Source organism: Achroia grisella, unplaced genomic scaffold (assembly GCF_030625045.1).
Source record: "Achroia grisella isolate CSIRO2021 unplaced genomic scaffold, CSIRO_AGI_Agris_v1 utg359, whole genome shotgun sequence".
NCBI classification, from domain to species: Eukaryota; Metazoa; Arthropoda; class Insecta; order Lepidoptera; family Pyralidae; genus Achroia; species Achroia grisella.
In genome coordinates, this window is record NW_026712817.1 from 54,962 (window position 1) to 68,936 (window position 13,975).

Here is a 13,975-nt window from a genome sequence, read left to right on the forward strand (position 1 = left end):
TCATGTAATAGTAGATATTGTAGTCTTCTCGTTACTTGGATGAGATTTCGCTTTCATACTGGCTTCAACTTGTTCGACGGTGTCGAATAGGGGCAGTTCTTTCGTCTCAGGTGTGATGGTTATTAGTACAGCTGTCACAGCTGCAGACACTCCGAATAATATCGTGGGAAGGGAGGATGATATTACATACTGAAACAAAATAATATATTCGATGTAGGATATCATGTGAATTCTTAAAAAGATATATCACAGTGATATAGAATAGCTATCTCAAAGGCCGTCGAAATGGGTAGCTAGTAGTTGCTAGCTAAGCCTTTAAAAATATATTTTGTCACGGAGTAATATGACTTTTTTGCATGTGGTGTATATGCAAAAAAGTCATATTACTCCATGACAAAATATATTTTTAAAGGTGAAAAATTTTTCAAATATTAAATTATCAAGCATTTCGTTTTGGTTTGAATGTATAAAAGGGATATTGAAGGTGATATTTCGATGTCTTTAAAAACGTTTTGTTCACGAGTAGATAAAAGATATTACAAGCAAACAAACATACAATACCCGCTTTCATGAAACAATTTAATCTAGGGTTTTTAATATATCCATTATAATAATAATCTTTTTACAATTTTGCAATCATTACAAAGATATATTTTTCCACATAAATTTATGATATGTTGTTAAAGAATATGTACATATCTGTAAAAGTATCTATTCTCTGTCTAAATTTTCTAATCAAGAAGTTACCTGTTACTACTATTATAAACAGACATTCAAAAAAATATAATATATATTAAATCACTTACCAACATGGGTGATAAAGGAGCAAGCATGTTGCCCAGAATAGAAGCGAAGCCGCACACTCCGAGTAGAGTGCCTCTGGCGTTGGTGGGGAACAGCTCCATACTGTAGGTGACAGCCCCAGTGAAGCATGAAGATATCACCACTTTGCCCAATAGGAACAGAGTTATCTTCAACCAAACCAGTGCTGTAGAGAAAAGTTAGATTGAAATGCACTCGTAAAGCAATAAGATTTAAAAAGAGTGTGATAAGAAACTCATTTAAACGTTGTTTGGGCTTTCTATTGTTCATTTTAAGTTCTTTCTAATACTGTTGGCCGTAGTTGGCCAGACAGCTTCACCAGACAAAATTGGAGGTAAGTGCAGAGGACACTTCAAACCCGTGGAAGATCTTATAGAGCGGTCGAAGGCCCACAAAAGCTTTAAGATTCTTCTGTTATAGGAGTCAGATTAGGTAGTGAAATTGTAGGATAAGAGTCATGACATCTGAAATACCAACGCATTAGTGGTAATATGGTTGTAACATGATGTTCTTAGTGCTGTTCATGCTAGGTGGTACCAATTTTATTTGCCATTCAAATTTAACAATACAAAAAATATGTAGATACCTATACTTACATGTAGGTACATAACCAGATCCTACACACAACGCCCCACAAACGGCAAATCCAACAATAAGTGGCAGTTTTCTTCCAATTTTATTCATTAAATACAAAGATATAAGTTCGCCTGGAAACGACATCACTGTGCACAACAAAAAGTTTGTATATCTGTTCCCAGGCAGCCATACTGCGTTTATTATCAGCCCGTAATACACAAAACTTGATGTAAAACGACTCACTGTCCCCACCAATATACGTTTTAATATCTGTTTTGATGTAAAAATCTTCTTATAACTTTCCTTCATAACAGTCTCCCCAATATTGAGTTTACTTTTTAATTTCTCCTCGTCCGATTCTGTTACTACGTCGTTGATTTTCAAATTATTCGTCTTTGCTATTAATCTTAAGGTTTCAATTGCCTCTTTAGTTTTACCATTTAACAATTGCCATCGCGGACTCTCTCTGATAAAGAAAATTAGAGCGAGATAAACAATCCCTGGTGTGTATATGATGCGTGCAAGAGTTTTCCAGTATGGAATAAACATTGCAAGGACAGCGAAAAGTGATTCTCCAACGTAAATGGCGTACGCAAATAGCACAGAAGATAAAAGCCTCTGTTTCTTTCCACTTATTTCTATCACTGGAAACAAAGATTTCTATATGTGGTATACACTTTTTAATATACATAGGTATGTACTATTAATTCTATTGTAATAACATTATGGTATACTAGCTGTACCCGCGGTTTCACCTGCACTAAATTTATAGCCTATATATTATTCCGATGCACAAGCTATATTACTGTAAAGTTTTATCAAAACCGTTCGGTAGTATTTGCGTGAAAGAGTAACAAACATACCATCCATCCAACATTTGGGTTTATAATATTAATAATAAGATAAGATATGGTATATATATCTATATATACCATATCTTATATATATCTACATATGTATCTACATAGGTAGCCTTATAACTGTTATTCCAGATGGGGTAGAAAGAGTTGTAATCAAAAATAAGCGTTGTGGCAAATGTTACAGAAGATAGAAACGTCTGTTTTTTCCGTTTATTGCTATCACTGGAAAGAAAATTAATATGTATAATATTATTATATTGCTGTTGTTCGCGACTATTGTAAATATTTGATTATTGTTAGCTTAATAAAATTTATAATTGTAGTAGTTTCAATTCCCTAATAGGTAAAAATAATTGTATTGTAAAGTTTAAATTAATAAATAAAGGAGCGAGTAGAGGTGGTCTTTTCGCGCTATCCGTCCCGCTCGCACCTATGTGCGTAACACAATCGTTACCTAGTACGTGACACGGTGCGAGCGGGCGGAGTATAAATATAGGTGCCGAACGCGGCACAATTCATTCCGCTTCCATCGCTAGTACAGACCACCGAACTCTGCTCGAGAGGATAATTACACTTGTCTTTCTTGTTTCCACCTGCACCCGCAACCTTACAAACAAGTACGGGGAATAGATACCCGTACATCTGGTCCTTCGAGAAGCCGGATTGTTGGAAGAAGAAAGCAAGACCATCTGGTCCTTCGAGAAGCCGGATTGTTGGAAGAAGAAAGCAAGACCATCTGGTCCTTCGAGAAGCCGGATTGTTGGAAGAAGAAAGCAAGACTGCACAGAGATCAAGATCACAGATGCCAACAACAAGAAGCCAAAGAACAGCCATGGAAGCTCAATCAAACGAAGAAAACACCGCCGCCGTCACGTCGCCTGTCGCCGCTACGCCGACCGTCGCCGCCACTACGTCGCCTGCTGCCGCCACTACGTCGACCACCACGACGTACACGTCCTCGGAACCTACTGCTACCACGGAGACTTCCGCGGAGACTTCTGCGGAGACTACCACAACAATTCCAAGGGCGCCGCGCACCACAGCTTCAAAAAAGAAGAAAGAATTGGCTAAAGCCAGAGAAGAATTGCTACGCAAGGAGGTAGAACTGGCCGCCGCACGCGTCGCAGCATTGGAGGCGGACACGGACGACGAAGAGGAGGACGAAAATGAAGAGGACGCCGCCACATTAAGAAGAGAGAGGACTACGGACTGGATTCGCCGGACGAGCACATTGGCACTCACAATGGAGCCGCACACAGAGAGGACGACCGCCGACTTGCATCAGGGGATTAATATCTCATCGATACCCGCCGGAGAGGGAACGAAAGCGCCGCAGCCGCAGCCGTGCAGCGACGCATTCCGACGGGACCATGCAAGCCACAACGGTCCGAGGGAAGACTCCATAGCACCGATGATGCCAACGAAGAAAGAAGAGGATTCACTGAAAGGGGGCATCGACTATAAGGAATTGGCGACTGCTATGACTATGGCAGCTCGCGCAATTCAGCCCTCCACAGTGCCGCGAGTCACAGAACTACCACCCTTCAACGGCGCGTCAAGCGAATGGCTGCCCTGGAAGATGGCTTACGAAGAGTCTGCGGGGCAGCTGACCGAGCAAGAAAACTTGGGTAGATTACGTCGGTGTTTAAAGGGTGCGGCCAAAGAGGCTGCACACTGTCTTTTCGTTGGGGATACGTCTGCAGCAGAAGTAATACAATTACTTGCTACGAGGTTCGGCCGTCCAGGAGCACTCGTGATGGCCGAGATGAATAAACTTCGTGCGCTGCCGCGGCTGTCAGACAACCCCAAGGACATCTGTCTATTCGCGTCCAGAATAGCCAATGTCACTGCAACAATTCAAGCCCTGAAGAAGAACCACTATTTGTACAACGAAGAAGTGACAAGATCCATCACGGAGAAGATGCCTTCTGCGCTACGATTCAAATACTACGACTTCGTAGCAGAACAGCCAGCTGATCAACCGGACCTGATAACGCTCTCCAAGTTCCTGCAAATCACCGCAGCCAGGTGCGGTGACTTCGCACCCGCCGAAATAATAGTAAATGAAGACCGGCGGGAGCCAGCAACGAAGAGAAGCGTGAAAACATACATCACGCAGGAGAAACCGACTTCACCGCCGTGTCCGACGTGCAACAGGGAGGGACACGCACCACCCGATTGCATCACTGTGAAGAACGCCGAGCCACAAGCAAGATGGGAGATAGCAAAAAAACACAGGCTATGTTTCCGTTGCCTGAGGATAAAAAGATTTCGTCACAACTGCAAGACGAAGAGATGCAACGTTGGTGGGTGTACACACCTACATCACCCACTCCTGCACGTCGACACCATAGAGAAGAAGGACAGCGAGCCCTCCGATGATAAAGCAGCCGCAGTCGTCGCGTCTGCGAGAGAAGATAAGAAGATCGCATTCCTCAAGATAGTGCCGATACAAGTGATCGGTCCCAAAGGAACGTGCGATACATACGCACTCCTGGACGACGGCGCAACGTGCACCATCATCGAAGAAGCAACAGCGAAGCAAATCGGCGCCACTGGCCCTCCCGCACCCTTCTACATAGAGGCCGTGGCCGGGACACGCATAAACGCCGATGAATCGAAGCTTGTCCACTTCACAATACGGGGACGAAGATCGGAAGATCATGCCGTGTCTGCGCGAACCATGAAGAAACTACTGTTATCTCCACAAACAGTATCACGCAGCGCAATAGAAGACTGTCCACACTTGTACGATATAATAGATCAGCTGACATATGAAGAAGGTCAACCGACGGTTCTGCTGGGTCAAGACAACTGGCATTTGCTGCTCGCACATGAAGTCAGAAGAGGCAATAAGACACAACCGGTCGCATCACTCACCGACCTGGGTTGGGTGTTGCACGGCACGGGAGCGGCGAGAGCGAGACAGCAAGTGCACAGAATCAGTCACTTAGTCGACGGGCAAGAAAATGAAGAATCCATAGAGCGATTAATGAAAGAACACTTCGCTCTCGAATCACTGGGCGTCACACCGAAGCGCTCATACAATGAAGAGGAACAACGCGCGCTGAAAATATTGCAAGAAAAAACTCGCCCGTTACCGGCGGGAGGCTACGAGACCGCGTTGCTATGGAAACGCGACAACGCAACGCCGCCGGCTAACTACGACTCAGCAATGCGACGCCTCGAGTTAATTGAGAAAAAACTCGACAAGAATGAAGACATGAAGAACAGATATAAACAGCAAATTACCACGCTGTTAGAAAGGGGATATGCAGAAATCGCCCCACCGGTGAAGACTGAACGAGTATGGTACCTGCCACACTTCGCTGTCATCAACCCACAGAAACCGGACAAGCTGCGCATCGTGCACGACGCCGCCGCCAAGACAAGGGGCATTAGTCTCAACGACATGCTGCTGTCGGGACCCGACCTACTCCAATCACTACCTGGGGTCCTCATGAGGTTCCGACAGCGCCGTGTGGCGGTCACAGCGGACATCAAGGATATGTTCATGCGTGTCACAATACGAGAAGAAGACCGAGACATGCAACGGTTTCTATGGAGAGGAGATCGACGCCAGGGTCCAGCTGTCGAATATAGGATGAAGAGCGTCATCTTCGGGGCCACTTCGTCGCCATGCACGGCGATATACGTGAAGAACAAGAACGCCGAACTACATAAAGAAGAGTTCCCGGAGGCGGCTGCAGCGGTGGTTGTCAATCACTATGTTGACGACTACCTCGCTAGCTTCGACACTGAAGAGCAAGCCGTACGAGTCTCAAGCGAGGTCGCCTACATCCACAGCCGGGCGAACTACTATCTTCAGCGCTGGGCATCGAACTCGCGCCATGTACGAGAAGAGTTCTCACATAGAAATGAAGAGAACATGGTGCAACTCGACGCTGAGAAGATACTGGGTATGGTGTGGCGGCCTGAGGAAGACAGTCTCGGGTTCAACTTCAACGGGAACAAACTTCCGTTACACATCATACGAGACGAACGCACCCCAACGAAGAGAGAAGCCCTCCGCGCCGTTATGTCGCTGTTCGACCCATTGGGCCTGGCCACACCCGTCACAATACAAGCCAAGAAGATATTACAAGAAACGTGGCGCACGGGTATCGGCTGGGACACCGAACTGCAAGAACGGGAAGCAGCAGCGTGGCGGAGCTGGATATCGCACGCACAGCAGTTACCCCACTTGGTAATACCACGGTGTTACCCCGGTGTGGCGACGGCACGTACGACGGAGCTTCACACATTCGTCGACGCGAGCTCAGATGAATACGCCTGTGTCGTATACTGGCGGGCCGTATGCGTGACCGGCGAGGTGCGTGTGTCACTCATCGCAGCCAAGGGAAGAGTGGCCCCTTTGAACAAGGTCACCACTATACCACGTCTGGAGCTGCAAGCGGCCGTACTAGGGAGCCGCCTGTCACGCACGGCGGTCGAAGAACACGATCTGAAACCTGCCCGTCGTGTCTACTGGTCGGATTCGCGTACCGTACTGTCTTGGTTACGCACCGGTCCACGTGCATTCAAGCCCTTCGTCGCTCACCGAGTCGCTGAAATTATGGAAGATACGAAAACGAACGAGTGGAGATGGGTGCCGACGGCCGACAACGTCGCGGATGATGCCACACGCGACGTACCACACCACTTCACTTCAACACACAGATGGTTCCGGGGGCCGCAATTTCTATATCGACCAGAAGAAGAGTGGTCTCATGAAGACGATTCCCACCAGACGGAAAATACAAGCGAAGAGCGCGCCCACACAATACAGCTACAACACCGGCGGGAGCCCCGAGCTAAACACGGAGTCATCAAGTTAGAAGACTTGGTGCTGGTGGCGGACGGCAACCTGCCTCGGAACTCCTGGCCGCGCGGCGTGGTGGTGGCTACGTATCCGGGACCGGATGGTGAAATACGGGCGGTCGACGTGCGCACTAACAAGGGGATACTTCGGCGGCCTACGAAGAAATTAGTAATCCTGCCAATCGAACCACGCGAACTCGAATTAAATACAGCTTAGCTGCGGCGGGAGATATGTTCGCGACTATTGTAAATATTTGATTATTGTTAGCTTAATAAAATTTATAATTGTAGTAGTTTCAATTCCCTAATAGGTAAAAATAATTGTATTGTAAAGTTTAAATTAATAAATAAAGGAGCGAGTAGAGGTGGTCTTTTCGCGCTATCCGTCCCGCTCGCACCTATGTGCGTAACACAATCGTTACCTAGTACGTGACACGGTGCGAGCGGGCGGAGTATAAATATAGGTGCCGAACGCGGCACAATTCACCGACCCGACAACACTATAGCCTTCTTCGACGAAGACAAGGCTGAGTGTCTAGCGTCCAACTTAGAAGCCCAATGCTCCCCCAGCACGCTCCCAGTCGAGGCAGGTCATCTCGAGAAGATAGACACCGAAGTCGAACGCATCGCGTCCACCCCGCCCACCGAATCCCTCTCACCAGTCACGCTTGATGAGGTCAAAACGCTAGTTAAACAACTACCTATCAAAAAATCACCCGGCTCAGACGGCATATCGAATAGATTAGTCAAAAGTCTGCCATCCCAACTTTTGTTATTACTCGTCGCTATTTTTAACGCGGCGCTGTCCAACGCTATATTTCCAGACAGCTGGAAAGAAGCCGTGGTCATTGGCATCCCCAAGCCCGGTAAAAATAAATCCGACCCGTCCAGTTATCGTCCTATCAGCCTCCTCAAGGCTATAGGCAAGCTTTACGAGCGAATCCTCCTCGCCCGCCTAAAGGAGTTTATATACTCCAAAGGCCTGCTCATCAATGAGCAGTTTGGCTTCCGAGCCAAACACTCATGCGTCCATCAAGTGCACCGCATCACGGAGCACATTCACAAAAACACTCTGTACTTCGCCACCAAGTCCCCCAAAGGCGGTACAGGCGTCCTATTTTTCGATGTGGCTAAGGCTTTCGATAAAGTCTGGCACAACGGCTTGATTTACAAGCTTCATCAGTTAGGTGTCCCCGACAGGCTAGTACTCATTGTACGAGATTTCCTGTCGAATCGCTCTTATCGCTACCGTATAAACGGAGCGTTATCCGACCCGCACCCCATACGAGCCGGCGTCCCTCAGGGCGCCGTCCTCTCTCCGATGCTCTACTCGTTGTACACCAACGACATCCCCAAATTCTCCGACTTAAAAGTCGAAATATCGCTGTTTGCCGATGACACGGCTCTCTTTACATCCGCCAAGTCCCGTGCGACAATAGCCAGACGGCTTCAGAAAGCCGTAACGATACTGGGCGAATGGTTCCGTCGGTGGCGCATAGAAGTCAATCCCGAAAAAAGTGCAGCAGTGTACTTTAGCAGGGAATTCGACTCTATGAATCACCCGATCGAACTATTCGGCCAAAACATCCCGTGGGTTTCGAAAACGAAATATCTCGGCGTCACCCTAGATAGGAAACTAACGTTTCGTCCTCACATCAAGCGTGTCCGCGACCGAGCCGCCTTTATACTAGGGCGACTCTATCCTTTTATTAACAAGCACAGTAAAATGTCGCTTCGCAACAAGCTGACATTATACAAGGCTTGCATCCGTCCCATCATGACCTACGCTAGTCCCGTATTCGCCCACATACCCTACTGCTTAATCAACAGACTGCAGGTCATTCAGAATAGGTTTCTGCGTCGAGCCACCGGTGCGCCGTGGTTCGTTCGCAGCGTAGATCTCCACCGCGATCTTAATCTGCCCTCCATCAAGCAGTTTATGAAGGAAGCGTCTCGACGCTACTTCGACTCTGCCCAATCCCACCCTAATCCGCTTATAGTCAGTGCGGTCGACTACGCACCGAGGAGTAATATCCGACATACGCGACAACGTCGCCCGAGGCACGTTCTCATTGACCCCGACGACCCCATAACGGCAGGTAACCTCCCCACGGGCCCACCCGTTCCACCCCGACCACACTTTTACACACACACACGACACCGTCCTCGCCGGCGAAGACGACGACCTCAAACACACAATATCGCGCATTCAACCGGGCGCCTGCGCGCGCCCGGGCGCTCCACACCGGCGCCCCCGGGCGCCCCTCCGATCGATCCCCCGTCCAATTCAAACGGGGATCGAAATTACGACGGCCTGAGCCGAGGTTCGAACCCCTAGTGGTGCCCTCAGACTAAAGTCGTATCCGTCGGGCAGGAGTTGGCCTTCAGCCGCTCCATAAGTCCTTCCGCGGGTTTGGAGTGCCATCTGCACTCGCCCCATAACGTCCGGTGAAGCTGTAAAGGCCAGCTACGGCCAACAGCATTAGAGTAGTCCGAAAAAAAAAAAAAAAAAAAACGGCACAATTCATTCCGCTTCCATCGCTAGTACAGACCACCGAACTCTGCTCGAGAGGATAATTACACTTGTCTTTCTTGTTTCCACCTGCACCCGCAACCTTACAAACAAGTACGGGGAATAGATACCCGTACAGCTGTACACCGTTCAATGGTTATTAAGGTGTTGTTCGAATTCCTGGTATTCTACGGAACCGATAGAAGTATTCCGCGAGACTACTGTTAAAGCTGACTTTTTGAGATCGAGATTAGCTTTCAGTTTATTTTAAAACATTCAAAATATTATAAAGTTGATTATACATTGGACCCCGCATTAGGTGAACCCGTATCGCAGGAGTCCACAAAAGAATTGCTACATGATCTATTACAGATCAGTGAGTAGAGTAGATTTTATAGTAAATTTCTGTGTAGATCTGATGGTGAACCATCGGCATATATTCCCGCGTTAGTAAGAGTTATTTATATAAAAAAATATCTTACAGAGTACCATACTGGCAGTGAAAGCACCTCCGGAAATTGCCGCTTCAATGAACTCTATGGCTATGTACATATAATAGGACGTGGCGAAAGTCTTGACGTGTCCCATACACGTGCCCACTACGAAGAATATTACGGCTGGTTTACGTCCAAACCTAGTAAACATAACAAGTATTTATATTTAAAAGTAAATTATATGACAGCGTTGAGATCTAGTGGTTTATTACCCTGAATTTACATCCAAAAGGTTGTGAGTTCAAATCTGGTCGTCACCAAAAAAACTTTGTGTGTCAATTTATATTTCTGACTGACTCTCCGCTAAAGTGAACACCTATAATAATAACAAACATTAATTCGAGACGCGGCTATAAGTTTACCCCCGGCTTTGGCTTCAATATATATATATGCGACGGAATGTGGGCTTGTCAAGTGTTATTAACACCATGAAATCTCCAATAACAAATGTCTCTGACTGTTAGTAATGTTGACTAACCTCAATATTGTAGGAATGTACCATGTCAGGTTGTAATTGTATTTATGTACCATCCATACCATGTATGTAAATGTACCATCTTCACGCAGTTCCCTCTTAAAACCATTATGACACCAATTTGTCAGGATGGGCTAATTGACTTTAACTTCATACTCATATTATAATCCTGCATCGGTGCCCCGTCAGCGTAAACAAGTAGCGCATACGAGTATGCCATTACATTACCATCAATTTAAAAAAAACACATTTTTTTTTTCGGACTACAAAAATGTTATTTGCAGCAGCTGGCCTTTACAGCTTCACCGGACGATAGGGAGCAAGTGCAGTTGGCACTCCGCGGAAGGACTTACGGAGCGGCTGAAGGTCAACTCCCGCCTGACTGATACGACTTTAGTCTGAGGGCACTACTAGTGGTTCGAACCTTGGCTCTGGCCCCTCGTTTGAATTGGACTGGGGATCGATAAGAGGGAAGCGTAATGTCTTTAATTCTTATACCTATCTGCTATCCAGCCGGCTACAATCATGGAGATCAGCATACCGGCGCTATGCACTGTACCCACCAGGTTCATCTTCCAAGGTTCACAGGCCAGGTCCAACTGGAAGAATGAATACAGTAGAAGATATTTTTTATTTACTAGCTGACCTTGTACGCTGACTCCATACGTTGTTCTTCCATATAAATGAATCAGTTATCGGCCGCCGAGAGTAGAAAATTATTAAATAAATAAAAGAAAAATGCGGTGCAACACCCTTATCACTAGCGTTGCCAGAAGTCCCGTATTTCCCGGCGTAGTCCCGTATTTTTTGTCTATTTCTGAGGTGATTTGTTACAAATACTGTGACACGAGAATTTTATATATTAGAAGATTGTCTGAAATTCACGGTAATAGAAACATGTTCATTTGCTAATGGCAATCACTTCTTAATTTGTATTATTGTTTTAACGTAGTGGTACAGTAGGAATTGTTAAAATATTGAAGTGTTTTAAAAAGACATGAAAAATAATATTGACATAGATTATAAGTTGACAAGCGCCTGAATTATATTCATAGCAATTATTAGTATATGCAATACTAATAATTGCTGTTATAAAAATTTGATGTAATTATTAAAAAGTAAAAACAATAAAATATTTAAAAAATCCCAGACCCCATGTAAAGTTCACACACAATTCACACGGCGCATCTGGACCCAAGTTAAGCTAGCTAAAGCTTGTGTTATGGGTACTGGATAACTGATACATATATATATACATTTTTTTTTTTACGTAAATACATACACATTATACATACAAAACACGCAGACTGATACAAACAATCATACTCATGAATACAAATGTTTGTGCCGTGCGAGGAATCGAACCCGCGACCATCGATCGTAAAGCGGTGTGCTAGACCGCTAGACCACCGAGGTCGTCTAGTTTATAAGTTAAGAGTGTAAATAATTTCTGTATATAATAATGCCTAGCTTAGTTTTTAAAATTTAAGTTAGCCAGTAAATCGCCCCAAGAGGCTGTCAATTTTTTGTCAGTTACCCGGGGATTGTTTCCAGGGTATAGAGGCTCACCCTAAGGCCCCAACATTTGTCCCTCTTCAACGCATATAGAATACCAGTGTCAGTCAACAGTTTATAAGTAAATTAGCTTGGAATCCTATGAGTAGTTTTAATATTACTATATTCCCATATCATGTTGGTCTGAAGTTATAACTTACATCCGCTACAATGGTGTTGTTACTCTCGTAGATCCACTGCGTGCAGGGTTCTATAGAACTGGAGAAACTGTCGGCCGTACACGACTGTGTTTGCGACCAGCTTTCGTTCAGAACGGGCTTCGAACACCTGTCTACGGACACGTTTGACCCCCACGGTGGGGTTTCATATGCAGCTTCCGTAGTCTCACATTCTGTGATTCGACATCTGAAAAAGGTAAATTTTGTTATTATAAAAATATATTTCAAGGGGTTTTTTGTAATCCCAGTTCTTTGCATATCAGGTCAGCATGTCCTACCGCCGGAAGGATATAAAATATATTTTATTTTTTGCCTATATATCGGAAACCTTAATGAAAGCACAGATAACATAATATATGAAAGTATATTTCCCTCCTATTAACTCTATTCATATAATATGTTATAATTATAAACATCATCGACAGCCTCGGTGCTCTAGTGGTTTAGCACACCGCTTTACCATCCCATGTTCGTGGGTTCGATTCCTCGCACGGTACAAACATTTGTATTCATGAGTATGATTGTTTGTATCTGTCTGGGTGTTTTCTATGTATAATATGTGTTTATTTACAAAAAAATGTATCCATGTACATGGCAACTGTTTATATCAGTTGTATAGTACCCAATCTATGTCTATTACACAATCTCTACTTAGCTTGGGACTAGATGGGCCTGTGTGAATTGTCTTGAGATATTATTGTTATTAAATTGTGCCATCCTTATCACTTAGGGTACAAAAAATTGATAAGAACTTATTTATTTATTTATATACACACTATCATCACATGACACTATTTATATCACACTTATTCTCAGAACTTACTGAATATAGGTATAAAACTTCATAAAAAACTGCTAAGTTTTGGAGGCATCGCAACTAACTCTGTGACACGAGAATTTTATATATTATAATACTAACCCGTTCCAGCTTTGCACGGGCACATTACTGATCTTTGAATTTCTCGGGTTGTTCTATACTATAACACGCATGTACAATACATATGAACGTACCTCTTGAATTACTCTATCTATTGAATTAAAATCCGTTGCGTAACTTAAAAGATATAAGCGAACAAAGAGCGCAAGCGACTTTGTTTTATACTATGTAAAGATTATTGTAATGTCTTGAATATATAATATTTTTTTTTGTTTCTTACCTGTAGTTAAGGTCACTAGCAATAAATATATAATTAATATTGACAATTGCAACGAATATTGTCCCGAAGGAAATGCAAGCGTATTGCAATGCCTGATATTTGCCAAACTTCTCCGTGATCTCCCATAACTCGTAAACTTTGCGAGGCACATCTCTATTTTTCTTGAATCCTTTCATTTAATATATACAAAAGTAGTCTAATGAATATTATAGAATAAAATTATTTTTGATTCTCCTAAGTTAAAACGCTGTGTAAATTCCCACCGTTTTGTCACTGTAATTTAATGACTATACGCATAGTTATAAACGTGTTTAAGTCATAAAGAAATATCTTAACTCTCGCGCAGTAGTATGCTACGGTTGACAGATACATTTTACCACTTTTTATTATAAATATTTAAATACCTAATTCATAATACGCCATATAGTGGCAAACTAAGCAGAGAGTACAGACAGACACAACTATCCTTAATTAGGTATTAGTGAATTAACAGAAATACTTTTTTGTAAATATATATACTCATAA

The 13,975-nt window shown here is 44.2% G+C and overlaps 1 protein-coding gene across 1 annotated transcript; it reads right to left on the reverse strand.

Annotated features, from left to right (window-relative positions):
• On the reverse strand, positions 1–13,626 carry LOC131843930 (solute carrier family 22 member 3-like). Its single transcript, XM_059192716.1, has 7 exons — positions 13,451–13,626; positions 12,276–12,480; positions 11,059–11,159; positions 10,074–10,225; positions 1,419–2,042; positions 807–988; positions 1–189 (listed from the first exon to the last, which is right to left on the reverse strand). Exons 1-7 carry the CDS (start codon positions 13,624–13,626, stop codon positions 1–3), a joined length of 1,629 nt encoding a protein of 542 aa, XP_059048699.1.
• Between the last annotated feature and the right edge of the window lie 349 nt (positions 13,627–13,975).

Coding starts and splice junctions, on each gene's coding strand:
- LOC131843930 (XM_059192716.1), bottom strand. CDS start 13,626: ATGAAAGGATTCAAGAAAAATAGAGATGTGCCTCGCAAAGTTTACGAG. Junction 12,481..13,450: donor GCTAGTGACCTTAACTACAG/GTAAGAAACAAA, acceptor TACCTTTTTCAG/ATGTCGAATCACAGAATGTG. Junction 11,160..12,275: donor ACAACACCATTGTAGCGGAT/GTAAGTTATAAC, acceptor TCATTCTTCCAG/TTGGACCTGGCCTGTGAACC.